General features: G+C 40.2%; 1 protein-coding gene across 1 annotated transcript in view; it reads right to left on the bottom strand.

The window, feature by feature from the left end:
• Positions 1-24,622, bottom strand: part of csmd3b (CUB and Sushi multiple domains 3b) — a gene marked incomplete at both ends in the record, with an annotated part of 321,253 nt that overhangs the window by 48,289 nt on the left and 248,342 nt on the right. The window contains 20 exons of the mRNA XM_083981903.1: positions 15-133; positions 277-381; positions 2,806-2,902; positions 5,528-5,652; positions 5,987-6,190; positions 6,969-7,064; positions 7,166-7,279; positions 10,254-10,370; positions 10,462-10,537; positions 10,684-10,802; positions 11,892-12,079; positions 12,569-12,707; positions 13,689-13,880; positions 14,370-14,572; positions 14,886-15,012; positions 17,350-17,541; positions 19,259-19,415; positions 19,542-19,610; positions 19,729-19,829; positions 22,981-23,169. Coding sequence (XP_083838029.1) covers positions 15-133; positions 277-381; positions 2,806-2,902; positions 5,528-5,652; positions 5,987-6,190; positions 6,969-7,064; positions 7,166-7,279; positions 10,254-10,370; positions 10,462-10,537; positions 10,684-10,802; positions 11,892-12,079; positions 12,569-12,707; positions 13,689-13,880; positions 14,370-14,572; positions 14,886-15,012; positions 17,350-17,541; positions 19,259-19,415; positions 19,542-19,610; positions 19,729-19,829; positions 22,981-23,169 — 2,729 coding nt within the window. The remainder of the gene's footprint in view (positions 1-14; positions 134-276; positions 382-2,805; positions 2,903-5,527; positions 5,653-5,986; positions 6,191-6,968; positions 7,065-7,165; positions 7,280-10,253; positions 10,371-10,461; positions 10,538-10,683; positions 10,803-11,891; positions 12,080-12,568; positions 12,708-13,688; positions 13,881-14,369; positions 14,573-14,885; positions 15,013-17,349; positions 17,542-19,258; positions 19,416-19,541; positions 19,611-19,728; positions 19,830-22,980; positions 23,170-24,622) is intronic.

Here is a 24,622-nt window from a genome sequence, read left to right as displayed (position 1 = left end):
TACTGTATTTGTACCTGAAGGGAGTATCCTTGTTCACATGAAAACTGCACGACATCTCCGACCATAAATCTGTCTCCTTGTCTTATTCCATAGTTTGGAGTCTGAGGCTCTGGACATGACTCCAGACCAATAGCTGATAAGAAATAATGGACATTGTTATAAAATATAGATAGATAGATACACTTTATTATAGACTCTAGGTTCAATATTCAGTCATTATAATATATGTATATACTGCAGAAGCCACAGACAGCACTGTATAATAGATAATGTTACCTGTATATTCCAGGTGAAAACCAGCAGCCGAGACACTAATATCAGAGCTGAAGCTGAGATAGAGGTTGTTAGATGTACTATTCAAGAGAGGGGGGATGGTGGTGCCTGAAAGCAGAGAGGAAGAAAGAGCAACCGAGGACCATGATCACATTTTTTCATTTTTCAACTGAGGCTTAAAAGCAAGCAGATCTTAGTCATCTGACAGCAAAGGAAACAACAAAGGCCCCCCTAACATACATTCTCACTTTTTTGTTTGTGAAGTGTTCTCAAAGGGAGGTGAGGGGAATTACTTTTATTTGAGACATCTGTTTTATTTGAAACCGCTTTTCAAATGTTAGCTTGACCTACTTAGTGTGGGGAGGGAAGGTACAGAGTAAGAACCAGTTTTGCACTGCAACAGTGTCAGTCTGTCAAGCTCCTTCACAAAGATGTATTAGATGGTGTATTTAAATGTAAAGGAACATTAAACTACTCTAATCTCATTATCACTTCATATGTCATCATCCTGGCTTGCTTCAGGATGTAATATTCAAATATTAGTCACTTCTGCAGTTTAATGTATTCCCATAGGTGGGAGAGCATTGAGCACTGCGTTACTTTGTTTTGATTCACATGTTGCTCTTTGCTCAGTAGCAGGTGTGTCAGCAAAACATATAACAGCAAATTAGGCCAAAGGATGTGATTGGTTGCCCGCTGTGAGGGGAATTAATTGGATGGTTTTTGAGCAGTCTGCAGCCCCCCTGCTGGTCATGTTCACATTCCTGAGGAAATCTCATTCATTAGCATCACGGAAAATATCGTCTTCTTTTTTTTCCACAATGATAAATTATGAATAAATTATGAATAATTAACCGTGTAGATTTAACCACACTGGTCATATCTGGATGTATGACAGTATTAATTCATGTTTGAAATTAACCAAATAGAAAAGTTTCATCATTGCTGTGTATTTACTGTTTTTATAGACACAGAATTGCTATCATGCCATTTCACTGCCTGTAACATGATATTTTATAATGAAAGATGTTAAGCACTTTCATGATTATTTAACACAGCTAGCAGATAAACAGGTGACTCTGCCTCTCTAAAACGCAGTATTGGTGTCCTCAGAAGATGCTGACTCCCATATTGGACAACTGAGCCCAGAGGAATGCTTTACCCAGACTAAACACATGCTTTTGGTTGAATATAAGCTGTGGCAGCACTGGAGCAGAGGCATTTCTATTGAGGTCACTGCAGACATCCAGACCAGGCATGGCACACTAATGGCACACTAATGTACACCACTCTTTTTGGTACTCTACCGAGTTCACCTGTTTCTCCTGCAGGCATAGCTGAGAAGACAAATGTGGGTGGAAGTGTAATATAGAAATTTAACAGAGACAATATGCAGTTTGATATAATTAGCTATGAATTTTTTATGCACCTCAGTTTCAGTAATCGTTGAAAACTACATTCACATACTGTAAAATTGGTTTGGTACCATTTAACTAGATATTAACAGAGCATGTACAGTATGCTAATGCTATTTTGTGTCAAAGTTTCCCCTGCCACAACGTTATACTGTACATTGCTGCTGTGGGTAAAACCAAACAGTAAACCAGTCATGCCTGAACAGATGCAGTCAATTGTTTTTGATGTATTTATTTGTGCTATTGCACTTTATTATAGTAATAACTCAAAGTAACATTTGCAATTAGGTTTTATACCTCTCATATGTTTGTTTTACTGTCTGTCATGAGTTGTAAATATCAAACATACCATAATTACCACTAATTCACTTTCTCTTCTTATGAAAGTTAAGTGAATCCAAAAAATCTATATAAAAATGTGAATAACTGTTTTGTTTTTGACTTGATGTGTTTAAAATATCATGGTGAGGAGGATAATTATCTAATATTTAATAGAGCATTAATGAGTCAATTAATTATGCAACAGACATTTTTTCATATATCTTTCATGGAATCACAGATAAACAAGCAGGTGTCAGTGGGTGTTTACCTCTGCCCTACTGGGAGAGTCACAGTGGAACAAGTTTAGCTCTAATTGCACTTGTGGCGCGGGGGGGGGGGGGGGGGGGGCACATGGGGAGCATCATGTACATCAATGGTATAATAATATTACAGCAGAGTTCCTTTAATTATGTGACATAAAGAAGGAATGCAGGTGCCTTCTTTTTTTACGTGTCCTTTAATACTAATAAGCTGTAACACACTTTCTCTGATTAAAAAGTGCTGAACGTTCTTCATTGGTGCCCTCTTGGTTATTCAGTCTTGCTATCAAATTAATTATAGCTTTCAAAATGTTCCCCATTCAATTCTAAACTGTATGATTTACTGAGAGAAAATAACTATAATGTGAGCTGGCAGCAAACTGCACAAGGGCAGAAATATTACTTAGTTGACTCTCTAAGTTTCCTTCTTATCTTACAGTAACTTCCATTTGACAGGCTACACTGACAGAATGTCAATGACATATGTAGCATTTTGAGTAACACTATACAAATAATAATAAAAAAAAACAGTTTACCAGAGTAACTGCCCAGTCTTGGTGCATGGTTGTCAGCACCATCATAAAAATCCAGAGAGTCCCAGTTGTGCTCTGTGGCAAAACTCACAACTTGTATCTGGGAAAGATGACAAAAAAGAAGAGGATGGAAACAGTTTAGAAACACTCAGAAGTTAGTAAAACCTATCAAGTCCTTCAAGCATATCAAGTCACATGGTATAAAACAAACCTGAACTTGTTGAAATATGATGTATTGCAAAATTTAAGAAAAAATTAGCGAGGTGCCGACTCCATTCTCTATCTGGGGCATCTTGGCCTTTGTATTTGTCCGTGAGAATGTAATCAGTGAACGCAGCACGCAAAGTTGCTCAGGGCAAGATGCCGGCGCACGTACAGTAGCCTACGTGCAGCGGCTCGGCACTCTTTAATTAGTTTACTACTTGTTTTCCTCCGACTGAGTACCAGGCATACACAGGCATACGTAAGGTACAGTCGACAAGATCTGATTACCATCCGCCGGCCTGACCCAAGAATGCGGGGTTCTTGACCCGGACCTGCGTCATGACATCCCGACGGAGCTCGTCAGGCCACGGGAGCCCCTGGGGATTGGTATCCCGGCTGAGTGGCGACGGAGACGGCGGAGGGACCGCAAACAAAAGCGGGGCTGTCGGGCTGGGATACGAATCAGGACGCAACCCACACAAGCCGACGAAGCCTCTTCGTCTCCAACGTAAGATCACTCTAACAAAATTGAGGAGCTGGAACTCACCATCGCCACACAGAAGAACATCAGAGACTGTTGTGCTTTGCTTCTCACGGAGACGTGGCTCAACCCTTCCATCCCGGTGGAGGCTAGTCGGGTCGGCTAGTTAGTACACAGAGCGGAACTCTTTGTCAGCCAATGGAGTTAGCAGCCCCCGCCCTCGGATCTATTGGTCCTCGTCCCTACGTCATTACATTAAATTCTGTATGGACACTCTCACCAGACAAAAGCCCTGGATGACTGGTGATCTGCCTTCCGCTCAGGGGACCTACAACAGTACAGTGTGGCCAGAGCAAACCTAAAGAGGGGCATCAAGGATGCGAAAGTCAGGCACAGGCAGAGAATTGAACAACTTTTTGAAAGCTCAGACCCCCGTCGTGCCTGTGGCAAGGTCTGAGGCAAATCACCAGACAAAACCATAACAATAACCCAACCAGCAGCAGCTCAACCACTTCTTCAGTCGGTTTGAAGCGGAGGCAGCAGCAGCAACTGACCCTCCAGCTCCAGACACTGATAGCCAGCCACTCACCTTGCAAACCGCTGAGGTGAGACACGCCCTTCAGAGCATCAACATCTGGAAGGCAGCCGGCCCAGATGGGGTACCCACCCGGACGTGTTCTCAAAGACTGCGCCGCAGAGCTAGCTGAGGTATTTACAAATATCTTCAACTCATCTCTATTGCAGTGCTCCGTCCCCAGGTGCCTGAAAACATCCACCATCGTGCCAGTCTCCAAGCAGACAGCAGTGACTGAGCTGAATGATTACAGGCCTGTGGCACTGACGCCTGTAATCATGAAGTGCCTGGAGAGACTGGTGCTTAATCACATCAAGTCTTGCCTTCCACCCACTCTGGACCCTCATCAGTATGCCTATAGGAGCAACAGGTCAACTGATGACGCCATCTGCACTGCACTTCACACTGTACTGCACCACCTGGAACATCCGGGGACCTATGAACGGCTGCTGTTTGTGGATTACAGCTCCGCCTTTAACACCATCTTACCCACAATGCACAACCTGGGCATAGAGCATAACATCTGCCTGTGGATCGTGGACTTTTTAACCAACAGGCCTCAGTCAGTCAGGATGGGCACTTACCACTCCTCCACCCTGACACTGAGCGCAGGTGCCCCACAAGGTTGCGTGCTCAGCCCCTTCCTCTACTCCCTGTACACACATGACTGCACCCCAATACATAACACCAATGCCATCATCAAATTTGCTGATGACACAACAGTGGCGGAGTTGATCAGCAAAAACAATGAGTCTGCCTACAGAGAGGAAGTGCTGGGGCTGACAATGTGGTGCAAAGAAAATAACCTCACACTGAACATCAAAAAAACCAAAGAAGTGATAATAGACTTTCGGAAAAAGAAAGATGCACACACACCACTGTACATTGATGGCGAGGAGGTGGAGAGGGTGACGAGGCAGAAGATACAGGTCCATCAGTACACGCACCACACATTTTAAGAACAGTTTCTACCCCACAGCCATAACCACACTGAACAATGCACTACAGCCATAATTTGAATTATTACCTTAATGTATTAGTACTGTACTGTATTACTGTTTACTAGGCTATATCATGCAATGTCTGTATAGGGTACATTGGTACTGTTGAGAGTGCGTGATGCTTCAGAATGTGTGTGGATCAGTGAGTGAATGATGTTGTGTGAGTGATGTATATTGTTTTAGTATTTATTTATTTTATTCTCCTGTCTTTTTTTTAACGAGTCCGTATCTGACTGTGCACTTTGAATTTCGTTGTACACACAAGTACAATGACAAGAAAGTATCTTGAAATCTTGAAATCTTGAGATTAGATCCTTTCTAGTTATCTCTGGGCGGACCTTCTCTCAGAAAACATCAATCAATTCATTGTTCTAATAATATCTTATCTTCCCTGACATCCCCCAGATCAGCTTTTAAACCAATGTTACATACGTCAGCCAAGAAACATTGTGTGACAGATATTACCTGTATCCCAGCCCCTTCTGGAACGGAGACCTTCCACACACAGTTCTGGTTGTTGTCGTATGGCTCTGGATAGCCAGGTGACAGGATTGTGCCACGGCGAGAGGTCAACACACCCCCACAGGGAACTGTGAGACAGCAGAGTGTTGACACACGGAACGGAAGAGAAGAGAAAGGAGGGGGAATTAGAGGTTGAAATAACACTTTGTCTGCAGGTAACAGGAAAAAAAGAGAAGGGGTGGGGGCCCAGTGAGGGAGAGGGGTCCAAAGAGCTTAAATCCTGTGTGACAGCTTTGGCATGCGTATGTTAAGGGTCTAGCCAGATTGAAATGTCTGCAAACGTGTGATTTGGCTTTAATATCTTATAAATGTATTTGCCGTTGTCAGGTGGGGTTAAATATTCATCTCATAATGTTACTGCATCTGGAACAAAGAAAATGTCTGTCCTGTGTTTATGTTTACCTATACATGTTGGTAGTGTGTCATTCCACTGTGCCAGATTGTCTGGGACAGTCTCACACCGAATGGCAGTAGAGCCGTGCAGGATGTAACCGGGGTTGCACTCAAACTGCACCAAGGATCCGACTGCAAAGTCATTACCGAGACGTTTCCCAAACCGTGGCTCGGGGACTGAGCTGCACTGGGTGGAGCTAGTCCTGGGTACAGCTGAAAAAAAAGGTAGATTACACAACCATTAAAAGTGTTAATATCAATAGGAATGCCAAATGTACTGTTAATGTTGTTGCCTATCTTGACCAGGACACTGAATAAGACTCTCAACATCGATTTTCTCGTTAAATGCATAGAAAATAAAAATTAATCTGTTGCATTTTATACAGATGGCCATGTACAAAACAAGAGATAACTCATTATACTATACAGCACTGGAAAGCCAAGGGTGGGGAACCCTTTTCCTATCAAGGGCCATTTCAATTTTTATAACATCCTCCATGGCCAATACTAAATTATTGAACACATATATCACACTAACCTCTCTAATGCTCCATACTTGGCTTGCAAAGACAGCAATTCCCCCCTTGTATCAAACTCAGCAGTAATCCCACGCACACAGCTAGTTGGACAGTATTTGTTATATTTGTTGTTTCATTTGCGGCCAGAGAGAAAAACTGGAAATTGTATTTCAGTGCTTTTTCGATATGCCGTGCCGTATCAGTAATCCCCTCTGTGACGGTTCTTTAAGATGAGCTGACACTTTGGAACAATTCTGTATTTATGAATTGCCTCCAGGGTCGGATCAAATTGTCTTGAGGGCCAAAAGCGGCCCAGAGGCTGGACGTCCCACAGCCCTCAGACGTAAGGGGCCAAACTACTTCACCACACACAACCCCTCACTGCTAATGCAGTATGGGAAAATTCAATACGAAGTATACAAGCCTGTTCTGCAAACCCTGAGGTGTAAAAAGTCTTAAACTTATTTTCTGACCTTGGTAGACGAAGTGGAATCCCTTAGCAGTTTCTGGTCCAACTGTGGTAAACTTGATGGTGATCTGGTTTCCCGAACTCAGAGGGAGAGACTCACCTAGTCAGAATGAGACAGAGTTATAAAAGTTGGAGATACCGTGAGGCCTGTCAAATAATCCCTCTCTCCATTTCTCATTCCTTTCAGCCACTCATCCTTACCAGAGTGGGACCCAGAAAGAGAAGACAGTAGTGTGTTTTGTTGAGTGGGTCCATCGTAGATCTCCACCACATCATTGAGTGATGTCTGGAACAACACAAACTGACCAAAGAGGACTGGGGATAAAAATGAGAAAAAGGACAGATAAAGAGATGAGTTAGCTACACTCAAAGGTGACAAATTATTATTCCATGCCACTGTCTGCACCTGACCTTCCAATGATAAAATTAACCTGTAATACCCAATTTAAATGTTATTAAGCTGCAGTGTCAGCCTCTATTTGAAGCCAACTACTGGCACAAATTACACATCAGGACACTAAATAATCTAAATCAAAATCACCTTATTTTCATTGTGCAAGTCCAGCATACCCCCCTACCCCAACCACTTCAGTTGGTGTATCACTGCTCAGCTGCTAGTGTGAAATGCTGGTCTCTGCAAAAACTTACTTTAGTTTACTTATGCCAGTAAGGCAATATGTTTTTCTGTATTCTCTACTGGACTTCAAACATCTCTCTCTGTGGCCCCAAAGGCTGAGCTGTAAAACATCAAATCTGTATATTTGCCGAGGATATTATGCTAAAAGAAGGTCACTGGTCGTTTTGTACAAGGCTGGTTCTCTCTTGTGGAGTTCTTCTAAAGCATGACCTGCATTTTGCAAACGCACTCCTCTGACTCACAAACAATACCCAGTCTGCTTTCATGTGAAACCTTGTTTTGTATTAAAATAATGCCAAGCAATGGAGAACAGAAATAAAACACTGGATTTTCAATTGGCATTGTCCCTGCAGGTGTAGAAGAGAATCTGACATTAAAAAAACAAATGATCAAAAAGGAGGTTAGGCCTATAAGGTGGATGAATCTAACCTCTTGCATATATATATCTTATAGCCCTGTCATGGTTGTACATAAGGATGTGTATAACAGCAGGGTGTTTAGTGGACATAAAGAATGACAAGATTCTGCCAGTCAGCAGAAATCCTTAAAAGCTCCCTCTGTGTATAGATTTTAAGGAAATCAGAGTGATTAAGGTTTCCATCATTCTCTGCTGTATTATCGACATACTGCTGAGCAAGGTGGAAGACATCACAGCTGAAATCTGTTCAGAGCAGCACAGACTTCAGGCATGAAGACACACATGCACCAACATTCACACACAGATTCATAAAGCACATGAGAAGTAGTTTATACACTGTCAGGGTATCATGGAGGATTGACCACCGCCACAAAGTCGCCACAAAACAAAGCCACATGTCCACACGCACACAGAGACACACAGAGATAAGTGATCACAGCAAAGTTTGAATCAGTCGACTGAACTTGCTATCAAATGACTGAAAATGTTTCACCGCTCATTTGAAAGGCTTTGTCGGCTCTTGACATCAGATGGAGAAAACCTGGGCATCGATCCCTGTGGAGCTGCCATGCCTCCTGATGAGCTGCCTGAGTGGGTGTCCTCAGCTATGTCCTCATTCAACAGGAGGTGTGGTATCTCCACAGGGATAAATGCCAAGGGTTTTCCCCACCTGGTGTTGAAACCGACGGCGTCATCTGTATGAACGGTGATACATCAATCATTTGTTTCAGCTTCTCTGATCATCAGACGGTTTTGATAGCATAGTTACTGCATCATTGAGCCCGTAACCTTTGATTGTTGTAAGAAGACGAGTTATAGATGTATTACTTTTTTATGAGATTGACGGCTGCTTAAAAAAAAAAAACTGGGCATGTTGTAAAAGCTCCGGCACCGCAACTTAACAAAACAATCTGTCTTTTACCCTGTGTGGGAGGTTCATGGAGCCCGTCTGTGTGCCTTATACAATATGTAGGCCAACAAATGTTAGCTCCCTTCAGTCAAAACGTCTACACGGAGCTGACACTCCAAAAGTTGCTATGCAAATATAATGAGACAGCAACCATCAACAGCCTTGGGGAAAGATGCGATTTATTCATATTACCACAGGGCATAATTGAACATTATATCCACCAATTACTGATAAAAGCTCCATGTTGTGAAATAAAGTCAGACCCAATGAGTAAATCAATAATTTAGATGTCAATATGTACTACTGTGATTGGGGGCACGAATGTTATCTTGAAAATGAAATGACATTGATAACCCTACCTCCAACCATATTTTCTAATGAAACAATGTCAAACTATTTCCAAGGTCAAAAATAACAACTGAGTCTTTCAACTACTATGATCTCTTAACAGCTCCGAGCTTCTATGTCCACCAATCGATCTCCATTACCACTGAGCAAACTCCCAATTGCTATGTCATATGAAGACATACGATATAGTTCAAAGATCCAGAAAAGGCTATTAAGTGTGGATCTCCAATGGGATTGTTTCACCAAACCACTATTTCTAAGGTCAAGAGAGGGGTTAAATGTTTCACTCCGTATTGATTGTGTTTGCACTGATAACAATGCAAATCTAATGTACATCAGATTAAACTGTAAATTTAGCTCGGTATACAACACATTTTGAAGGACATTTAATATGACTGTAGTTAATTTTAACAATGTTATACTGATATCAAATATTCAGGACCCTTTCCTTTTCTCAAATGACCCCAGATTCCCAGCACAGGCTCAGTTGATGTGAAGAATCTTTTACAATATTCATATCTTCATAATGTGGTGGTTATGGGTGGCTTAAAGACCACTGATCACACATGGGAAGATAAATCTAGCCTCATCTTTAAATGTCATCTCAATGATGAAACCCTGACCTGCATTAAAATATATAGCCAGAGAGGGTTTTTTGATCATCACAATATCTGTACTAGCTTCTCCTGTCAGTTTAAAGACCAGTGTCCTTCTGGGGGTTCCATGGTGTCCCCATTAAAAGTAATACAAGTTTTAATGTCACTTTCTTTCACTGAGCAAAAGAACAATAAGATAATTCATGTCAAAGAAAACTGTGATCACAGGTTTCATTTCTGACTTTTACGGAGCGCTATGCACTTGCCTTTGATTCCTTTTTCTAAAATAAAAAATACATTTATTTTACACAGAAATGACTACTTCTTGGTTCAATGAAATGTGAAACTGTGTGAAGCTTTGTATGAATGAATGAACTTACCAAACTCTCTAGGTACAGATATAGAGTAGACACACGTCTGACTGGAGGTGTAGTTTCTGGGGAAATTAGGAGATAAAACAGTCCCTTCTGTTCCTGTAGAACGACTTCCACAGGGTGCTGCAGAAATAACATACACATGTGAGGCATAAAATACATACACAGCAACATAACACACAGATTTTGTGTTGTTTTATTTAGTGCGTGTTACCTTGACAGCTAGGCAATGCCCTGTTCCACCCAGGTCGGCCATCATCTCCCATACTGCAGGTTAGGGTAGAATATCCCTAAAGGAAATACATTAAACTTTAAAGAAAATCCTCAACAACCAACCTTCCACAATGAAGCAATCAACTACTCTTTCAACAAACCAACCAAAAACCCCATTTCACCAACCAACCTTTCCTTCACCCATTCATCCATCTGTTTGTACCTGCAAAACATATCCTGCTTCACAGTAGAAGGTGACAGTAGAGCCCAGCTTATAATCAGATCCCAGCCTGGTCCCATTCAGAACCACACCTGGGTCGAAACACGATTCCCTCAGTTTAGCTAGACAGAAACAAAGAGAACGAGTGAGTGAGCGAGAGAGAGGATGAAGCAAAGAACAAGAGACAGGCACACATGAATAATCAAATTCAAAACCAAGTAAAATTAATAATAACTACGTCCCAAGCCATAATCAAATAAGGCAGGCACTCCGTTGGCCTTTTTAATAGTCTGTTTGACTTAGCTGTCTTTGCCAGAGATGGAGCAAGAAGGATAACTTCATCCCCTGGCTTTAGTATGGTACATGAACCTTGTAAATTATGGCTTTGGCTCACTTCCCAAAAGATTAGCAGCCACCCTGTATCAACTTAAAAGTTAATTCCTGAGTCCACCTGAAGATAGTGATGATTCTTTTGTGCATGTGAATCAAACTCATCTCTCATACGGACTATTGCAACAGACATCAATTCAGTGGGGACTTTGCAGGGAGGGGAATCCTTCCTTTTCATCTTATATTCAGCATGATGAACACTGTCATTAGTGTGGGAGACTTTACTGCATGTACATGTTTACTGAGCGTGAAGGAGTAATGTGGTTGTCCTCTTTGTGTAAAGTGAAAATTTAATATTTCTAAACACACTGTGTCATCTTGGGAGTGATCTGAAACACACTGTCACATTCACTATGAAAACCTAAAAGAGTTAATTCCCATGTTACCTTAGATATGAAAAACAAACAGGACAGGAAACGGTCCCTGATGCAATTACATCAAACACTGTATATTACTATGATTTTCCAATAACTGACAGTTACAAAGTGACTATAAAAACTGTGCCAGCTGGAATGAGTATTTATTTTCCATCAGAAACATCAGACATACATGTGTTCAGTAAATTTCCAGGTGTTCTCATTCAAAATATAATCCATTAAATACTTAATGTAGAATAAATGATGGGGTGCTGCATAAAGTTTTATAATCAGGATCATATTTTTGATGCATTTACTGACCACACTGCACTGAACCATGCATGTGTTAGTAAAAAGCCCCCCTGTTAAAACGTTTTGTAGTCTGTAGTTTCATTTATTTTACAAGCTACTCAATTAGTATTGATTTTATATAAGGGAATTGCTGCTATTGATAGAATATTTTACCTTTGTATTCCAGGTGGAAACCAGTGTAAGAAACAGATCCATCACTGCGAAATGCTAAATGCATGGTATTTGAGCTACTCTCAATCCTCTCTGGGAGTTTGCTGTCCTGGAAGCTACCAATGAGAGGACTGTTGCTATCTGGACCATCGTAGATATACAGGAAATCGTAGTTTGGCTCAATGTTGAAACTAGAGAAAAGAGGAGGGAAAAAGATGGTGTGAACAGAAGTACAAAATAGAGCCAGTTCTGACATTTAATATAATCACCAGGAACATGGCTGTTTGGAGAGTGGTTTTTTTTTCATTTATATAAGAAATCAGAGCATTTCCAACATGCAGTATGTTGCAGGGTGGACAAAAAGAAGCATGGCATTTACAAGTACCCTAATTATCTGAGTATTATGTTTTTTTAGCCTCTGAGGCTCAGAGCATCAAAAAGATACCAGAAGGCAGGCTTGATTTTCATGGTTCTATAATTTTCCTTGTTTACTCTTGTGTTACAGGGTCAAAATTACCACTTGCCCAATTGTCTTCAGTCCATTTTCTTTGTACATTTCATAATGGACTTGGTTAAGAAAGACAACAAACAGTGATATAAAAGAACATTTGTGCTCAGTGAACCAGTTTAAGATTAACACAGGCTTTGATGTTAAAGCTTCAGCTGACATGTAGAGTTACCTGATGAAGGCCAGGGACAAGACATAGTCAGAGTTGACAGCAATGAGCCAATCGCAGTCCTTGGAGTGAGGGTAGGGATGAGGGTAGTTAGGAGAGAGAATAAATCCATTGGAGCCTGTTAGGTTTCCTCCACAAGGAGCTATCATGGGAACACAAGCAAAGATAAGTCTTAAAATATCATAAAATTTAAATATTCTCTCAAGCGAAACCATGCAGGATGAAAAAAATATTTCAATTCACTCAGCACAATGTTTTTTTTTTAATTTCATTTTACAGGGGAATCTAAGTAACACAATTCTCATTCAAAGGCACTAGTACAGTAGTATGCAGGGAGTTGGGTAGGATAATGAAATAGTAGTATGCTGTATGTATTAAAGCAGAAGTAAGCAATATTTTTGTGTTAATATAAGTCTTAAATAGTTATATCTTCCGACAGCAATCACTTACATAGAGTGTTTGGACCGAAACACGGGTCTGTCAGTCACTCTGCTCTGCTCTGAGCCGAGGAGAAAACTTTTCTTGTATCCTACAAGTTTTATCCAATGAGGAGAGAGAACGGCATGCAGGGCTGTGTGTGCAGCCAAGGGATGCGCGTGAATGTGGTGATGTAGGGACGAGGACCAATAGATCCATGACGAGGGCGGGGGCTGCTAACTCCATCGGCTGACAGGACGTTATGGTGCGTTCAAGGTAACTCGTAACTCGTGTTTTTCCGACCTGTGAAGTCGTACCAGTTCGATCTGGTACGACTTCACGGGTCGGAAGTTACGAGTGACCGTTATAGTGACTTTCACAGGTAAAACAGGTCGGAAAAACACGAGTGGGTTGCCTGGAACGCTACAAAGTCGTAAGTTGTGACTTGAAGCTGTAATTTACGATTTCAAAAGCCTGCCTGGAACGCAGCATTAGCCAAAACGACCGGATCGCTTACTTCTGCTTTAAGTAGGAAGTTCAAACCATTTAACATTATCTTTTTTATACAGTCCCCCTAACAATTGAAATACAGATGTGTCATTGAGCAAGGTGATGAACCCTAAACAACTCAGCTGTATATTCAGAATATATATTGTGTGTTATATATTGTATGTCACTATAAACACATAGAAGCTGGACTTTTCACCTATGCAGACAGGCGGGCTGGGCTGCCAGTAGTATCTGTTATCCACTTGTATACAGGTGATTTTGTCATCTCCCTGGAGCTCGTAACCCGGGTCACACTGAAAGGACACTGAATCCCCCGGCTCTCGGCCATCTCCACTTCGACTGCCATTCATCGGTACACCTGGGTCTCTGCAGGCTGTTGCTACTGAGCCTGGGCAGAGAGGGAGAGGGAGATAGAGGACAGGACGGAAGAAGAGGGAATAGAGGAGACAGGGGAGAGGAATAATATAAATCAGCCACACTGGATAGTTATTGAACTAATGCATTAACTCATGTAATCAGTGCTAATTAAAGTAAATGTTTACTATCGTGTATTATCAAATATCAGCCAACATCAGTTATGACTGGTCAAGTGAGATTTTCAAGTAAAACCATTGTGGAGATTTGGATTTTGTTTATGTTGTTGATATTCACAACAATGTGTAAAATCTTTGGCAAATGAACATTCACTAGAAAGAAACATATTCAGACTCACTGAGAAACAAACAAAATTCTCGATCTGAAAAGCTGGTCCAGCTTTATACCTTTTTTTTTTTTTTTTTTTTTACATGACACAGGGAACTTCAGAGCAAAAATAATAAAATGACCACAATCTCTCATATTCAGAATACTTAGTCCTTGAGTTATTGACATCACTTACTGGAAAACTGAATGGCAAATCCTGACTTGCTGATGTAGAAATCAGTCTCAAACTGAACAGTGACAGTATTCAGCGTGGAGTGAATTCCCTCAGGAAGCAGAGACCCACTGAGCTCTGACAAAGACATCTCATTTTCAGGTGGTCCGTCCCAGACCTTCAGCATGTCGTGGCTGGCTTCTGTGTCAAAGGCCAAGAACTGAAGACTGCAATTGACAAGAAAAATAAAAAAATAAAAGATCACAAACAATATAAACATGACCCTGTTTAAATGCCTGCTGTGTGTGTCAAAACAGTCTTTGTTATAGAGGACAAACAGCTGAAGACAGACTATGACTCCCTTTACTTTCATTTTTTAAGGAGAACGTAACCATTGCTTACAATATGCCTATCATATTAAAAAATGCATTGTCAATTTTACATCGTCACATAGCTTTAAGACTCCAACTCAAATAAATTAATGTTCAATTTCACTTTTTAATGAAGACACTGTATTTTAATGTTCATACTCCACTTTACCTCACAATATTTCCTGAGTCCACCTCAATGGTCCAGGTGCAGCGCAGATTATTGTCATAGGGGAACGGGTATCCAGGAGAAAGAATCCTCCCTGATGACTCACCCTTAAAACGACCTCCGCACTCCGCTGCAAGTAGCACAGCACAGAGATAAAAGACATTACAAACTGTATCAAACACACAAACCCGGTTCTATAGTACGTCTCCATCCGTCTGATTAGCACAACTGTGCCAGTTTACCAACCAATGAGCATTGAAAAGTGTGTATGTGTGGATTTAGGTGTGTAGCATGTGAACTATGACAAGTCAGCCATTTATCAGTCCGTGGCAATTGTTTATCAAGGTAATCAGATCCACTAGGTTCACCTCAGTAGCCACTGGGCAGTGATTCAACGATCACCACACAGAGACAAATGGATTTGGAAGGACAAGAACTCTCTCCCTCCATGTCCCTCCGTGTTTTTCACTCACAGAAAAGAGAAGAGGAGGAAGACGAGGCAAAGTGCTGATGCTGCATTCTCCCTAAAGAAGTCGCCACACATTATATAACAGAAAATAATCCCCCCCTTTCTCTCTTTGTCTCTCTTGGTTATATATTTTCACAATCTTCCTCCCCTCTCTGCCTCTCTTCCCTCCCCATGTTCGTCCCTCCCCAGGCTCTCCTCCCTTCATCACTGAAATATATTATCTCCAGTAATAGGAGCAATATGAAGAGTTGGGATGTGGAAAAGAGAAAGGAGAAGAGGCAAAGGAGAAAGTCAGGAACCAAAGGGGGTAAAGAGGAAACACTACAAGTAATAATAAGAGGCAATATAATATTAAGACTGGAGGTTAGCTGAGGTCATAGTGTGTCACTGCTAAAATATAAAGTCAGAGAATATCAGCCAGTGGTTTTATGAGTCTTTCATTATTGATAGTGAGAGGGAAAGAGACTTATTAAGCTGAATCCAAAATCAGGAAGTTCAGAGGCAGCAATGAAGGAAGAAAGGTGCTTAAAACACTGGGCTTGCTGTTATGCTTATGGCCCCCATCTGGGGCACAGCTGCAGCAGCCATTTTGTGTGTCACTCGGCACAGGCTTAGCATTTGTTTGGGTTTAATTAGAGAATGTAATCATTATTCAACCAAATACCTACTTGGAGGAAATGAATTTTTCTCCAAATGAGCTTAAAATAACATACAGATCAAAGCATTTCAGGCACTACAAACTAATTCACTGATGGATGTGTTAGCATGTCTGTGTGTGTGTGCGTGTGTTTGTGTGTAAGTTCTGGAGGCCAGAAATTGCACTGCCAGTAAAAGACCGTTATTGACTTGTTGACATCAATATTTGGGAATGTGGTGTTGATATGATTTCCCATCAGTATGACGCCCTGAAAAATGAATTAGAAAGGCAATGATGTTATAATGGAATATTTAGAAATATGTCAATACTCAAAGGGGAGCTACTTCCCAGTAGATTGTATTGTTTCCCTAAAATGGCACATGTTTTGATATTACCAGTCTGTAGCAAAACCAAATTGATTAAAATGTGTTTATGAAGCAGTTCTAGCAAACAGGTTTGCCATTTATCCCTTTAGAGAGTAAGAAGGAACATAAGTGGAGGTTATAAATGGGGCCGGACCGATATGGATTTTTTGTGGCTGATGCCGATGTCGATATTAAGAAATAGAAAATTCTGATAGCCGATATATCGGCCAATTAAATTATTACATCCAAGCTTTGGCCGATAAAATATTATTCCCTAGTTATAAATGAGCAACGGTACACATACTGTAAGATGAACTGTGTGTGTTTGTAAGTGTTTGGGTATGTTTTAGCACATAGCAGAGCATTGGGCAAATGAGGGCAGTCTCTAAGATCAGAGAGCAAATGCCCCCCTGAAGGAAAAGGAATGGGTCATTTGGGCACTGAGAGTCCAGGTGGTGAAGTCTCCTGAAACAAACAGACTTTTCATTGAGACTTTAAAACTAGTGTAGTGTGAGAAATCACAACAAATGGCAAGAGTGATTTCACAGGAAATTTGCTTCCATCTGTTTTCTTTCCAGATTACTGAATGAATGTCATGTAAGCAGAGTTTGCATAAAGTCTGTAGTGTATTGTAAAGCTTCTACTACACCAATGTTTCCTGCTACTTAAAAACTCTAATCAATTATGTAAGAAAAAAAACACTCTAAGGAGAAAAAGAATCTAATTATGTTGATATTCATTCACGGTATGAGATTTTTTTCGTGATTTTTTCAATGTGCAAATATTAAAAGCATCTGTTTCAAAAAATGATTCCAATGACGTAATGCCTGTAGTCAAAAGTGATGTGGACGACCTATATAAAACCTATTGAAGAGTTTAAGTCAATGTTATATTAGTTAAATCTGCATCTATATTTACAGGTGTAAACATCTGTGTATATTTTCAGCAAAACCTCTTTTCAAAGTGTAAATGGCTACTTAATAGCAAGAGACATACCGATACAAGAGGGCAGAGGGTTATCCCAGGCTCTCCTCTCTCCCGTCATACACTTCAGTGTGGAAGCCCCATGCAGAGTGTATCCAGGCTCACATCTGTATGTGATGCTGCTCCCGGAGAAATGGCCTTGGTCGTTGACCTTGAAGCCAAACTGAGGCACACCTGGGTCTTCACAGTGAGACAATTCAAAACCTGGAAATAAAAAGAAAGAGAAAGATCTTTAAAGTGTGTACTTTTCAAAATAGTCGCTTAGGGACATCTAGCACCCACTGGAGAAAACAGAATTAGTGTTATTTAGATGCACAGCAATATTCCCTTAATATCTGGCACACTTTAGTATTCTGTTTATGAGCTTGCTGATATCACAGATCCTGTTAAGCTAGCATCCTGATTTAATAAAAAAAAACAAAAATATATACAAAACATACTTATATTAGGAGTGATACTGTTGCATGTATACATCTTATCCAATTTAAGTTGTTTTTCACAGTCTCTTTAAGCTCAGTTTCCATGGTAATATTCTGATTATTCTGTTTATTCATGTGCACAATTCTGAAGAGCAGGATATGAAGAGGTATATAAATAGCTTATCCTTATAAGACTTTAACCAGGATTTGATCTTCGGTATTACCTGGAAGACGAGGCGTGCCAGGATTTGAGTCATCTCCTGGAAGACTGCAGTGGGTGCATGTCTAAATCCTTAAAATGGCCATTTGCAAAGCTGTACTTTTACCACTCTACAGTCTGAACACGTTTGCCATCACCCTGACATACAGTGTGAATGTTTGCCCATCTCAAATTGTTCTCTGCGTGCTTGACATATATATAAAACCCATAACATATTAAACAAACGCAAATTGCTCAGTGTTACTTGTTTGTTAGTGCAGAGAACCTTTTATGTGCATCAGGATGAAAAAGTCGAGTTGCAGAGAAGGAAGTGGGTGATGCACATTTTGTATCCAGACAATACAACTTCAAAGCACCATGATAATGATCCTGTAGGACTTTTTATTTAAACACTTAGATTGTTTCATTCAAGTCATACATCTAAAAGGACACTGACCAATGCACAAACATCACAGTGCACCTTTTAATGCCCCATCTTCCGCTTAAACCAGAGCTCTCTCAGAGCTTTGTTAATCAAACTTGACATGTTTCTTTAAAGTGCTCCTATTAATCAGTTCTTAATCAGTTAATTAATGGTTTCACAAATTAGCACCATTTAGAGTTAAATAGATTAAACAAAGTATGTTACATTTGTCGGGAATTAGTGTAGAATATGTGCCATTTGATTGCTGAATGAGTATGATTCTTATACTGACTAGTTTTAGTCTTTTTCCACCAACAGCATAAAGCTTCAAGTCATGTACAGTATGCTCATCCTCTTCAGGATGTGCCAGGTCTTTATAATAATTAATTCTAAATAATAATTTAGTCGATGTGAAGAACCACCCTCCCACGAGAGCTGGGTCATAATCACCCATATGAATATTTACCAGTTTGGCTTTACCTTCATCACCCACCACACTTTGTACAACATATGGTGCAGTCTACAAGCTAGTGCCTGACTGGTCCACCTACCAAATCACAGCATGTGTTAATTTCATTTTACACTGCCATCATTAGACATTATAATGAGCTACTTGTGTTCTATATGCATCATACATCTGTCTATGCACTTCACATGGTGTTATTTCTCCATCATGGAGCTTATTTATGTTTGAGCACAACATTTTTTTCTAGAAAAGATGGCGGAAAAGATTTGTTTTTATTACACATATTGAATTTAAGATCAGATTCATATTCAAAATTGTAACTATTTCTTTAAGATATCCTAAATGGAAGTACTTTAACAACATGTAAATGTACAAAAGTGTATAAACTTTAACTATATTTTGTGTTAACTTACTGGAATACACCAGTTTGAATCCTTCTCCTGTACTTTCTGCATCACTGTAAAATTCCAGCCAGAGATGGTTTGATGTGGAAATTAGTGTTAGACCCAACATAGATGATCCTGTGAAGGCTCCAAGAACATGGGCTGCGTTGTCTTTGCCATCATAAATCTGTAAAAAAACAAACAAAAAAAAAACACAACAGCACAATGAGCTCATGATGACGCAGATCATTACTGACACAAAAACCAAACAAGGAGAATGACAGAAGTATCAATGTGTGTGTTGTGTGTTTACCTTCAGTATATCCCCTTGGGCGAGATGAAAGGTTCTAGCAGAGATGTTGATGCCTTTCCCAGCCTGCACCTGAAGTCCACATCAAATCCAAATCAGATTTAATGGCAAGCAAAGATAATGAAATGATGACTTTTTACTTTTTCATAAAACCTTTTGCTTTTATTCTGAAAAAACACTGATTTATTACCTGGATGCTATAGATGCATTCGTGGTTGTTGTCATAGTTCATCGGGTAGTTTGGTGAGAGAAGGATCCCTTCATTGTTTATAACTGAGGAACCACACTCCGCTGAGAACAAAGATAGAAACCATGCAATTAAAATATATACAGTGTTATAATATTGTGATGTGACCATATGGAGAAACATTAAATGTTTCTCCATATGGTCACATAATGACCCAGGTTGTTTGGTACTTCTGAATATAAACAGGTTGTGCTGAGAATGAAAAGATTGTGGTTCTTTTTTCCCGATAAACAGGTGAATACCTTGTGTGTGTGCGCACGTGCGTGTGTGCCTGTGTGTGAGTGTGAGTGTGTGTGACTGTAATTTAACAGCCCTTTTAAACAGCTGTATTGTCAGCTATCTACTTCTGTCACGGAGAATGGGCAGGTAGTAAAATTCAGAAACTAATTTACCTAAAGAGACCCACTCTCTGCACTTCTCGCATGTGCCTTCTATCTACAGTATCTCTGTCCCTCTCTACCTCTTTTTCTCTCACTCCCCCTCCCGTTCTGTCCCTCTCTGTGTCTCTACTGGTGTAATAGTCATATTACAGCTGTCATATCGTCAATAAATCACGCTGCTACCCTTTCCATTTAGAAAATTACCTCTCCACCCTCTCCCTCTTTAACTCCCTTGCTCTTGCGCTCTCTCTCTCCTTCTATATGAATAGTGCCCCCTTTACCCTCCTCTACTTCAATCAACCTTCACGTGCTTCTCACCGGTTTTCTCTTTCCCTATCCTGCTCACTTCACTTTTCTTTATTTTCTCTTTTCTCTCCCATCTCAGACTCCTTTACCTTAACAACAACAACAAGTGCTACATGGAAGGTAATTTCCAAAAATTGTACACAAGCACAACAAGCCTGAGAAAGAAAAGACGCCAGAAGGAGGTCAGTACCCCTCCTACTCCCTTCTGGACAGCACCTTAAGAAGACAATATGTTTGAGCTGCTAGGGTAAGTACGGCCTCATGTAAAATCACAAATGCCAAAAAAGCAACACTTTAAAGCTGTGAGGTACATCTTTTAATTAATTAAAATCAAACCGAAAAACACCTTTTAGCTTCTTGTCTTTCAATGATTAGTGTCTTCCACTTTACTGAGGTGACAGCAACAGCAAACAATCTTAGTTAAAGTTTCCAGCTATGGTAATAACAGCACATGGTTGGTGTTCTAATCTCCCCTTTCCTTTCCTCTTTGCTCCTCAGCACATCATGTAGCAATGCAACAAAACACACAGGTACTAAATATAGCAAACTGCTCAACAGCATAGAACACCGGCACGCAACTCCACTCCCACCTCTTTGCATTATCAGTCTTCGCACGTTGATGACAAAGAGCCAAAGACGTAAAAACCTGGCACTGCAAATATTGTGCAGTGCTGAAAATAACTGTGGTTTTGTACAATATTCTCCCTCATGAGTCTGCTCTTGGGCTCTTGGACTGGACATTAATGTCTCTCCCTCTACACATGTACAGCCCCATGCTTCTCGCACTATTGCTGAAAATGACCCTGTGATTGACGGCAGAGGCACTCAGTGTTGCTTCCTTTGCTATGTGCTTTTATCATCGCAAGGTATTGATTCATCATTTTCATCCAAATCAAATCTCATTTTACATGTTTCTTAATTGCAAAGACCCTGGAGTTATGAGTACACAGTATTGATCCTCATGAGTAAACAGCATCAGACATTTCACATGACCATCTGTGGCGCCCCCAGAGCAATTGCTTTGGTCACGGACAATGAACAAATATATCATTTATCATAGTTGCCATTATTATTACTCTCATCTTCTTTGTTGACACAAAGTTGATGTGTGTGTTGTTGCAGTGTTCCTTTGCTGCCTACCAATAAAATACTTATGTATATGTAGAGTGTATACTATGTTTGCATGACAGTTTGTATGTGAAATGATTGTAATTACACATTTGTTGAACTGTGAGAACTGAGAAATCCTTTATTGCACTTATATTCCCATTAAATATGTTTGGCATTTGCTTTTGCTTTTGTACACAAATTAATTAGTGGCGCATCCCTGAATATTCACATTTTCCACCCCAGGTGAGACATTTTTAAGTCTAATGAACACGTCTTCACTGCAAACTGTGTTCATGGTTCAATTAACACTTCTCTGCTTTGACTGTATTCATACCGCCATTAAATTTAAGTTCATTTTGTAGTGACATGCACCTTTTTGCTTGCTGCTTTCACTGCTCCATAGGTGCTTCAGTTACCTCATTTTGGAGTATTGTTGAATGTTGAGTTAAAAAATGCAGTTGTATTTCTGATGTCCTTGATACTAAAGGTCATAATTATAAAGGTGGTGCAGGGCTGTGACAATGCCAAAACTCTCTGCCCACTTGAAGAAATATCACTGGCATTTACTGCTCATCTAGTAACTCAAATGTGGCTTGAATATCTGTGGCTTTTACGCAGACTGTTGTCTGAGGAGGTCCTATCCAGGTTAGAGTCATTGTAGTTTATTGTATATATTTTTGGAACAGATTAAAAAAAGAACAAGGACAGGGGGCACATTAACTAGAAAACCTCCTTCCAAAGTGGAAGCAGAAAGACTTGACGTGCTCCGTTTCTGTTCTAAATTATTCTAAAAATGTTTTCCAGTCACTTAACTTTAACTTTGTGCTGCACCGTCTCCCTCACTGTCTTGTAAAAGCAAACAAAGATGACCTTGTGTGGCTGCTGGCTTTTGAACTGAGGCTGTGCAGGTTCACAGAATTTCTTATGTTTACCAAGAACCTGAGAGGGAAACCAGGAATCAGCAGCAAAACAGCTCAACATGTTCTCTGGTCACTGCAGCTAAGCTCTGTTTCCATCATTAGTTCCATTCATTCAACTCTTATTTGCCTCTGTTTGTGAATTAGAAGGTAATATTTAGTATTATCATTGAAATTATAGCAATGGAAACAGATGAGAAATTATTTTTTTATACTGTGAGTGAGGTGTATTGGAGGATTACACATAGACATCAAACAGTGTTTTTAACTCATACACTTCATAATGCAGTAAATGTGAAGGACTACACCCTGCTTGGTGGCTAACAATCTAACTGTACTATTCTCAATATAAAATATCTTTACATATCTAGAAATTTTCTGTGGCACCTGACTCGCCACAAAACTCAACAGGCAAATTGTGTTCTGCTACCACTAAGTGTGATAGTGTGGTCAAAGATAACAGCAGTGATATAACCACATACCGACACATCTTGGTAGAGGAGCGCTCCACATTCTCCGCCCACCTCCCAGACAGACTAACTCTGGTGCCCCCTCTAGGCGGTAGCCCATATTGCAGGAAAAAGACAGCGTGTCACCGACACCGAAACTGTAGCCGTTTCTCCTGCCGAACCGCGGCATCCCAGGGTCCTCACATGGCTCCAAAGTATATTCTACAGAAAACAAATGGAAATTGAGTACATAACATGAGACTCAACATTTAAAATGGCACTATGAAAACTGGCTTTTAGAATACATATATTATTGAATAATCTAAATGTGCCATTAGAGTAAATGAAACATTATGAGATTAGAGTATAACATCATTTTTCTACAAATAGGGTTCAATCATCAAATCGATACCTATCACTCTCCAAGAAAAGTCCAGAAAAATCCACTTTAATAACTACAATAAGACTGACATCACAGCCATTAAATATTAACTGAAAGTTGCAAACGCAGACTAACCTCTTTCAATAATTCAGTAACTCTTATGATTAAAAACTAATGCAGTCCATTAAAATATAACCTTTGCATAAGAGCTTAAGAACAATGGTGAACAACTGACTCCGTCATGTCAGCTGCAGCCAAACTTGTTGATTGTGTTTGGTGAGATCTACTTCATGTGGGCGAAGACTGATGTGATGATGTGTGTATTTCAGAGTGTGCTGCAGTTTCACATGGCATGTTATGACTGGTGAGTCACATTTATGGTGACACCTTGCATGCGTGACCTTCTGGAGAATCAGCCTTTGCCATCTGGGAGGTGCTACAACATCCTTCACTGTATATTGACTGACATACTGTACAGTATATAGTGTGTATACGACTCAAGTGCTCCTTCGTTTCAGAGTCAATAGGAAAGTGTTGAAAGGAGAGTCAGGCAAAGGATTTTGAGTTATGAAGGACACCTGTAGCCTTGGTGTTTGTCTTAAATGTGCTCCTTAACACAACAATGGATCAGGACGGCAGCTGACTTCTGCACAATCTTAAAATACCACAGGTGAGACTGAAAGGAATCCATCTATATCTATTTTTCTTCTTTTGTGTTGTTTAAAGACGGATTACATTCAGTTTCATGTTGCCTCAGCGTTGCTATTCATGAAAAGGGTTTATTGGTACAGTAGTCCTTGAGGCTGGTGGTATAACATCTCCATTTAGAGGAAAAGTTACACAGCAAAAGTTTTGTGTTGGCTTCGCAGTTATTTTACTTTTATATTTATTTATTTTTTAATGGATGTGCTGTGCCAGGTTGATATGTAAAATCTGTCAATGCTCCTACTTATTAGAACAACAACTTTGAACAAAAATGTTGTGCAATGGGTCAAAAATACATTATATTAATTCACAGGTGTAGATAAATAAACATGAGACAGACAAAAAACTGAGTAGAAAAATTAAAATAATAAGAAAACAAATCAAAATACTGACTGATAGCAACAGGGAGTCACTTTGGGAAGGAGGACAGATGGTTGCTGCATCTTCAGTATCGTTGTATCACTTTGCCTTATGTCTACAACAAGTTGGAGCTGACTGAGAGTGTTTCGCACACCCAGCAGGTAACCGCAGACCAGCCATCATGCAAACCCCTGTTAAATCAACCTGGGTGAGCTTTAAAATGAGTGA

This window comes from Trachurus trachurus (genome assembly GCF_905171665.1).
Source record: "Trachurus trachurus genome assembly, chromosome: 11".
Taxonomy (NCBI): Eukaryota; Metazoa; Chordata; class Actinopteri; order Carangiformes; family Carangidae; genus Trachurus; species Trachurus trachurus.
Note: the sequence above shows the minus strand (reverse complement) of the source record. Positions and strands in the feature narration are given on the sequence as shown.